The following is a 9001-nucleotide window of genomic DNA, read 5'->3' on the forward strand; positions in this document are numbered from 1 at the left end:
TCCTGCCCTTATCTGGTTACCTTTCACTCATCTGTTTGGGCCCCTGCAAAGATTTTCCATTGACGAAAGGCAGCAGGTGTGTGGAGTGGGGGGCACATAGGACGGTTAAAAACAAAAACAAAAAAACTGAAAGAAGACAAACTTAAAACTGAGAAGGTTTTACGTCTGAGGCTGTGTGAGTTGGGAAAAGACCAGCTTGGTAGCTGGACTGATACAACAGCCGCTTCAGACCCTCCATCCTCTCCTACTTGGGCTTTCCTCGGCGTGTCTCTCTTCCCAGGGCTGTGAGCTCCAGGAAGGAGGGCTGGCTCTCAGTCACCTCTGTTCCCCAGACCTGGCATAGCCCGGGCAGGTGATAAGTGGGTGTGAAACAGTGAGCAGACACATGGAGGGTGTACACCTTGGTCCACTCCCCACAAGACAGTTTCTATTATCTGAGGAGCAGAACAGAACCCAAATTAGCTGCCCTGTTATTCAGGCCTGGAAATGTGTATGTAAAAAAAACACTTCCATTCTGGTCCTTCCGGACGTTTGAGCAAAGCTAGTTCTTCCAGAAGGTTGTGTACCAGGGGCTGATTGCTCCAGCTGAGTCTGAACACCGATATCACAGTTGGAACAGGAACTGCTGGTACTTTTTTCTAGGGCAGGTTCTGAGACGAATAAGGAACATTAGAAAGGCATGGGCTCCATTTTATAAACTACACTTATTTTTACAGCCACACAGCGTCTTACTTCATAAACTTCCCTGACGGAGACCCCTTACCTTTAGGACATTTGATATGTAAGACTTAAGAGAGCCGAGAAAACAAAATATAAAGAAGCCATCCAGGCATGCAGATGGGAACTGAGGGGAGCCTTCAGGTGGGAGAGAAGCAGGGTGGAGGAACAGGAAAAAGCAGGCCCTTTGCAGCCTCCCAGACCTGGATGCTCGTCACCCTTGCCTACTTGGTAGCTGTGTGACCTTCGACAAGCGGGTCCCTCTCTGAGCCTGTTTCCTCACCTGTGAAATGGAGCGCACCCCATTTGCCCTACTACTCGCGAAGAATGAATGAGGAGGCAGAAGGAAGTGCCATCTCAGGCCTGGCACATAGTAGGTGCCGCACCGAGGTGGTTTTTTCCGAGGGGGCGGTGGGTATTTTGCGGCTGCAGCCACTGTAAAAATGGCAGGGAAGGGCCTCCACTCTCCCCCGCCCCCGCCCCCGCCCCCAGGCTCCTGGACTAAAGGGCGCACGTGGGCAGTCTGGCAGGCGTGACACCACTGCCTGGAGACCCCCACACCCTCTCCTCCCCACCTCCCCACCTCTCCCTGGCCCAGTCATCAGCTTCCCGTCCACGACAGCCTCCACCTCTGCCCAGCCACGGCCCTGGTGTCCTCACCCGAGGCTCCAGCCTGTCTGCCGCCACCGGCATCTGATGGGACCCCGGCTCGTTATTTATTTCCTCACGCTGTGCCTTTTGCGCAAGCTTTTCAAGCAAGGCCGACTGGACGAGTAGAGTGAGCGAGCAGTGCCCGGGCCCTCAACGGTGGTACATCAGGCAGCTAGACAGGGCCTCATAGTGGACCCCATTTCACTGATGAGAGAAACTGAGGCTCTGAGAGGCCAACTGGTTTTCCCGGCCAGGGTCGCAGAGCTGGTATCCGCCCCCAGGAATGTTTACTCCGGAGCCTGGTGGAACACAGAGGGATTCAGTCCTCCAGCTGGTGTGGTGGGAACTTGTCTTCTCCGTATTATAAGGAATCAAGAGCCGTGATTAAAATGTCAGGGGAGCACACACACACCTTCCTTTCAAGGTAGACGAGCTGACTTCATTCTCCCCACAGTGGAAGGTCGGGAAGCTGGGGGAGCCGCAGGGAGGAAGCCTCGCCGTAAGAACAGAGGGGCGTCATTGATGACTTCTGATGAGGGCAAAGTAATGTGCTTCGCCCCGACTCACTGGGGCCCGCATAGCAAATGGTCCTTGTCTTCATTTCTGGAGCTGGGGCTGCTGACCAGAGTAGGGTTGCAGGTCCCGGCTGTGATGGCCCCTCCTGGCTCAGCGGCCCCGCTCTCCCGTCCTCCACCCTCTCCCCCGGAAGTTGTCCCCCTGCCTCAAGGCTGGGAGGTGCAAGAGCGTAGCAGCAGCAAGGGACCAAGGGAACAGGCATTTAAGGGTGTACGTGTAACACGGGCAATCCCAGGGCAGTCCTGAGGGGTGAGGATTAGCCTTCCCGTTTGTAAAAGTTAGGGAGCGGAGGCTCAGGGAGCCATGGAAGTGGGCCCAGCATCCTGAGTCACCTCCACACCCCCAGCTCCTAGGCTGACACCCCTTGTGTGAGTCACCTTTGCCCCCTGCCTGGGGCGTGGAATTCTTCTACTCCTTTTCTAGGACGTTCGTTCGTTCACTCCCTCACTCCCTCACCGACTCTTTTATCAGTTCTCACTCATGCACACACACACTCCTTTACTCAGTGAACATGTCCTGAGCCTGCTGTGGGTCGGTCCCTTCTGCTTTCTTCTCTCTCCCTGGGGCAGTCAGGAAAGCGAGCTTTAAGCAGTAGGGTTGGGGTTGGGGACTGGGGGTGAGGGGTCGCTCCCTGCCTGGCCGAAGACTGGAAACAACCTCTGGCCTGAGGTGCTTTGCCCCCAGGGATGTTCTTATGACAAACCCACGTGTCTGGGCCTCAGCTACTCCCTCTGTAGAATGGGCCCTCGGAGGGCTTGGGACCTGAGCAGCTGAAAAGAATCTGCCTGTGGTGCCTGGGACACCCTTGCCATCCTGTCCTTCCATGAATGGCTTGTCCTCTGCTTAAGGAGCCAGGTAGAGAATGGAAATTGAGACCCAAAGGCCTGCTCTGGGGGATAAGTGATATTCTTACCCATTGTTCTTCTTAGAGTGGGTCTCAGAGAGGTTTAGAAAATCTCAGGTCTTAGCAAGAAGGTTGGAGCCTTCCAGTCACCTGGAAGATGAGATTAGGTACCATTTACTAAACACGTACTAAGTGCTAGGCACTCCAGAGGCATTGCCTGCAGTATGACAGTTGGCAAAGTAGGGACAGTTTTCCCATTTTGCAGATCAAATAACTGAGGCCCGGGAAGGCTCTCCCAAGTCCAGAGTTAGAAGGCGACAGCCACGACTCGGCTTCTGAATTCCAAGCTCTTTCTGCTGCCACAGCCAGGAAGGCCACTGTGGGCTCCCCAGTCTTCACACCCCACCTTGGCCGTGCACCCTGAGGAGGTTCGCGCCTCCTGGCCTCTGCACACCACGGAGGCCCGGTTCTCCTAGCTCTTCTGCGTGCACAGCAACATGCAAGGGAACTGAGTGTCATGGGCATGATTTGCCTCGTTTTCCTTTTTATTCATTTCTGTTCATCTTGGGCCCTATCCTCCCGGGCCAGGGAGATGCCAAGTCACCATCCTCCCTTCCACCAGGCCTTTCTTTATCTCTTCTCAAGATCCCTATCAGCCTCCTGACATCTGTGGTTGGTCACCCCCCCCCCCCCCCCCCCGCCCCAACCATCAGCCAAATGTGGTGAAGCCTGTGATCTCGCCACCACCAAGGTAGAGCCTGAGTCCAAAGACAGACATACCCTCTGGTGCAACCTTGTGGCTACATTTATTTCCTTGCGTTTCAGAACGTAGAAACCGTGACCTTCTCGGGATAAGGGATGGCCACAACTGACCACCTTCTGGGATGAGTCCAGGTGTGGCAGCCTCCTGGTGCTGGGGGTTTCTGTGTCAAAATCCAGGGCACGCCACAGCCTGGGAGCCCCCCAGGACCCTCTCCTCACGACCCCTGCTTCACCTCACACCAGTCACCACCTGCACATGTGAGCAGGTCAGGCAGGCCAAAGGCAAAATAATGAAAATGGGGCCATGGCAGCATCAGGCGGGCGGCTAGATTTCTCTCAGCTTTTGAGGAGTCCTCCACTGCCCCACTGAATATGCCAGAATTCCCCCTCCTCCATTGACCGGTGACCAGCACCTTGAATAGACGTAGACTAATGGGGGACGTACAGCTGCATTGGGTGATGTCAGTAGACACACACAGTAGCTTCCTGAAGAGCCCCTTAGCCTTAGGCACCCTGTAAGTAACTCAGACAGGGTCAGCTGCCTGGCGGCTTGAATGCTCCCAGGGCCTCAGTTTCCCCACAGCTCTGTGTTTTCTCATGTACCTCGATGAATGTGTTGTGTCTCCTTCTGTTCCAGGCCTGCCCGGTGAACGGAGGCTTCAGTTTGGGTGCCAGGTGTATGTGAATCGTAGGCACACGCAGGTTCCAAAGTGTGTAGATGAATATGGATATGTGTGTGTGGTTATTTTTTATTTTTTTATTATTTGCTCCATTGCACTTAAGTCACATTTTCCTATCCTCTGATCCAAGCTCTAAAAGCGTTTTGCGGTATAAAATCGCCCATCATCTGATCCACTCTACCAAAATAACCCGGCTCCCCTGCCGTCATCCTCCTTGAAAAGTAGCCCTGCGTCATGCTCTGAGGCCGGCGGGGAGAGGCCTTGCCCACTGAAAACACTTCATAATAATCCCCCCAGCGCCCCCCATCCTCCTCTCTCCCTGGGGGGTTGCTCTGGTTTCTTGGGCTGTTATTACTGGAATGCCAGCTGCTCTACTTACAGCCTATCCGTACAGACCTGCTCTGTCTGTCTGGGGCCTCACAGGCCTCCGCTTAGCTCATCTCTTGGAAATATAATTTTAAAAATAAACGCCGGTTCGATTCACACTTCCCTCTTGCCTCTGCTGTGTCTCCTGGCCTGTTCGCTTGGCACCAGAGGACCCAGTATGGCACTGCTGTCTCCCAGAGTCCTCCCATGGGACCTCCAGGGCGGCCTCAGGGACCCTCCAGGGCTGCCCAGATTGGCTTCTTCTGAGACCTGTGGTCATTTAAGTGCCCCTTAAATGTGGCAAGGGAGAAAGAGTGAGAGCTCTGGGGGCAGACAGACTTGGCTCTGCCCCACATTTGCTGTGTGACCTTGGACAGACTACTTCCCTCTCTGGGCCCATGGGTACATGAGAGAAGAGGTGCCTTCCTCTGGTGGGTGGTATTGGTTTTTATAAACGACATAAAGTGTGTCTTTAGGGGAAAAGTACATTTAAAGTTTCCTTGCAAACCTTTTATGCACTTTGGTTCTTTGATGTTGCCAGAAAGCAACTCATAGGTAGGCCAGAAAATTTTGAGGAAAACATAGCATTATGTTGACACATCGCAAGTGGAGTCCTGACAACTTCAAAGCAAAGTGAATAATTCGTTAGGTAGGCTGTTTCATGCCTGGGAAGCAGCAAAGGGCCATGTTGAGAGTTTTGAACTCCAATTCAGCCACTGATTACCATGGCGTTGGACGAGTGACTGAGTGTCCCTGTGCCTCAGTTTCCCTGGCTGTAATATAGTTATAAGAATAGTACCTCCCTCCTAGGGTTGGCCTGGGGATTCAGTGAGGTGAGAGGCGTGAGCATTTCAAAGCGTGCCTGGCACAGAAAGGTGCTGTGTAAGTGCTGTCTCTTTTGTTGTAGTTCTTATATTATTATGTGGCAGGAAGTGAGGAAGTACTGGCATACAGGTGACATTCACGACCATCCCCGTACAACAGCAGTTCTTAATCGGGCAGTTTTGACCTCCAGGGGACATCTGACAATGTTTGGAGACAATGTGTCATTTCAGTTGTCACAGCAGGGAAGAGAAGGTAGTACTGGCGTCTCATGGGTGGAGGCCCAGGATGCCGCTCACCGTTCTTCAGAGTACAGGACAGTTCCGACAACAGAGAATTATCTGGTCCCCAAAGTAAATAGTGCCGTAAGAAACTGTGCCCCGGTACAAGATTTCTGGTAGCAACATAGGCCCCTCTCTCCTCTGTAGCACTTGCCTTTGTTGTAATTTTGCATTTATCGGTAAGATTGATTACTACCCGTCCCACTGATATAGTACAAGCTTCTGAGGGTGAGAGGAGATTTGTTTCTCAGTCCAGCCCATCCAGGCCAGTGCTGCCTATTCAGCCCACTCCAGATGTTACTCAGTCACTGGCAGCACTGGTCCTGGACCTGTCAGCCCCAGGTTCAAGTCCCAGTTTTGCCACTTCTTGGCTGTATGACCTTGGGCCAGTGGCACTGCCTTTCTAAACTTCCGTTCCTTCATCTGCAAATGGGATTGTAAATATCTGATAAATTTAGAGTAGAAGTTAAGACCACAGGCTTCAGAATCAAAGACATGCCCAAGTTCAAGTCACAGTTCTGCTACTTATTATGTGAACGTAGTTACCTGTTTAAGCCTCAGTTTCCTCACCTCTGAAATGGGTCTAATAATCCCCCTCCTTTCAGAAGGTTAATATGGGAACGAAAGGAGCTGATAATGGTTACTTTTATTATTATTTCATTCATCATCCAACAAGTGGAGTTTTTGAGCCCAGAGTATGTTCCAGCCCCTGTTGGTTACCACGTGGTGGGCCTAACGGGGCGGAGCGTCTGCACTTGCTGAGCTCATCATCTCGTGGTTTGGGAGGGGTCCGGCCTGGTGCTCCCTCCAGTGCTGACCTCTGACCCCCCCTCACCCCTTTCAGATCTGTGCCATCATCGGCGGGACCTTCACTGTTGCCGGCATTCTGGACTCGTGTATCTTCACAGCCTCGGAGGCCTGGAAGAAGATCCAGCTGGGCAAGATGCATTGACGACCCGCCTGGCCCGATGGCCGAGGACCCGGGGAGACCGCCAGCCCTGTCTCCAGCGCCCCGTCTCCTCCTGCCCTCTATCTGGCCCAGGATCTGTCTGCGTCCCAAAGTGGGGGTGAGGGGAGGGAGGGGGTGGCTCACGGGTTCGCAGCTACCTCTTTTCCCCATGTTTAACTGTAGATGAATTACACTGCCTGAAGTCTGGGTGCCCCTTTCTTTCCCTGAGGAGCCCCAACACCAGAGTCAGGCAGGGAAGGTTCGGGAATGCTGGAGACCACTCCTGGGAAAACTGCAGTCCTTTCCCTGTTGGGCGAGCAGCTCAGAATCTATGTTGACCAGCTCTCAGCCAGGCTTTGACAATCTCCCCACTGTTTGGTCCCACTAATCACTTGGTTTCTCCCCTGGGCAGCCAGCCTGCAGACCTGGGCTCTGGGCTTTGGACCAGGCTGCCCAAAGGTACCTCCCACCTGGTGCCTTCAACAAAGAATGGTACTTCCCAGGCAAGCCCCTGATACGTGGCCCTGTAGATGGAGCCCTTGCTTCTGCTCCATCCCTTCCCTCCCGACCTAGAGCCCAGGCCTCAAGGCCCTCACCCCCACCCCTTTCTTTTCTTCCCCAGAAGCAGATGCCCAGTTGTTGGGCAGCAGCTGTGTAGACTCAAGTCTGCCCACTGGTCCCTGGGTGCCTGGCGAGTTCCCCTTCCTCTCTCTCTTCATCTTGTTCCTCTGAACCCCCTGCCAATGTGCCTCAGCCCCCGTGCTGTGTGGCCACAGCATGGCTTGGTGGAGGGGCTGGCTGTGACTGCGAAGTCATCCTTGGAGAGCCAGACATGGTTTGTGCACTTATGTCCAGATGGGAAGCATCCTTTTCCGCGACCCTAAGATAATCATGTCTCAGCCTCTCCCAGGCGGCTTGCCGTCGGTCCCAAGGCCTTAGGTGGGGGAAGCAAAGCAGACCAGCCCTTCTCCCATCTTAGCATGTCCACCCTCGGGGCTCCCAAGGCTGTATAGCTCTTGAACCTCTCTGCAGCCCAGATGTGGCCCACTTGCCCCACCAAGCTCCCCACTGGCTGGCCACACACTAACTCAGTCCTGGTTCCTGGGGCAGCTCCACTGTTTCCTCACTTGCTCTCGGGTGGGTCCCTACCCCACTGCTCCCCCGCTATCCTTCCCCTTTAGTCCTGAAAGGGAGAGGCAATGGTCCAGGCATGAATTACACCCAGGGAATTTTAGGTATGCCCCCCACTTCCCAGGGAGAGAGTCGTCCACCTGTTTTCCATTTATATCAAGATTGTTTGCATACTTTTGTAATTAAGGGGCGTGTAATTAAGGGGAGTGGAAGGCGTTTTTAAATTATCTCTGGATGGTTCAAGTCTCTGCCGTTTGTAATTTTTGACTCTAGATTCCAATTAGAAAAGCTTCCCCTTTTGCATATGAGTTGATGAATGTGAGTGTAAACTGCATTTGGGTATTTCTGGTATCTGCGGCCACTCAGATGGTTTTTTTTTTTTTTTTTTTTTTTTTTGCATCCTCTTCCCCAGTTACAGAAAGGAGCCCCTTGGGTGTGTGAATACGTGTGGCTGTAGAGGGTGGGCAGGGCAGGGTGGGGAAATGGCATGCAAGTGAATTGAAATCCCATGTTTATGCGTTTTTAAAAAAAAAAACAACTCTTGAGGACATAGGGGATGTCAGTTTCCTATGGAAGAGACACCTCTGACCCATTATTCTTATAAACAAAATCTCAAGGGAAAAAAATGTTCGTTCTTTCTCCACTCATTGGGTTCAAATAGATTAAAAGGCTGATTTTCAGAAATATTGCTGTGTGTTGCTTTTGACTTGATTGTGGCTGGGTAGCCCGGAGGCTGGGATCACAGTCAGAACATTCTAGAGGAGAATTTCATTCTAGAGGAGAGAAACTGGGAAATGTGGAGAAGATCTGTTAGCATGATCAGAAAGTCAGGACCCCTTGGATTCAGTCCTTCCTTTATTGAATCCCTACAGAATGTCCCCTGATCCGCTACTTGCTTTTTTCTTTTTAATTTATTTTATCGAAGTATAGTTGATTTACGACCTTGTGTTAACTTGATCTGCTCGCTTTCCAGTTGTGTAGCCTCAGGCCAGGTCCTTAACCTCATGGTGCTGTTGCAGAAATTAAATCTATAGTGGGTGCAAATAAGTTATACTGGATCAGAACAAGCTCATGTATGCAGGAAAGTGGTACATAGTAAATTTTCAAAAATGGTAGTTGTTCCGTATAGGTTTTCCCAAATAGAATAAGGGAGATCCACCATCAGCTGTGAGAAAGGGACTTCCATGGACATTTTCCCAGTCCTTCAAGGCCTTCACTGGAA

General features: G+C 52.3%; 1 protein-coding gene across 1 annotated transcript in view; it reads left to right on the forward strand.

The window, feature by feature from the left end:
• Window positions 1-8465, forward strand: part of ERGIC1 (endoplasmic reticulum-golgi intermediate compartment 1) — a 106187-nt gene extending 97722 nt beyond the window's left edge. The window contains exon 10 of the mRNA XM_029219219.1: window positions 6544-8465. Coding sequence (XP_029075052.1) covers window positions 6544-6651 — 108 coding nt within the window. The 3' untranslated portion in view covers window positions 6652-8465. The remainder of the gene's footprint in view (window positions 1-6543) is intronic.
• Window positions 8466-9001: the final 536 nt, after the last annotated feature.

The sequence above is a fragment of the Monodon monoceros genome, unplaced genomic scaffold, assembly GCF_005190385.1.
Source record: "Monodon monoceros isolate NGI ecotype Baffin Bay Population unplaced genomic scaffold, NGI_Narwhal_1 Super_Scaffold_12, whole genome shotgun sequence".
In the NCBI taxonomy this organism is placed as follows: domain Eukaryota; kingdom Metazoa; phylum Chordata; class Mammalia; order Artiodactyla; family Monodontidae; genus Monodon; species Monodon monoceros.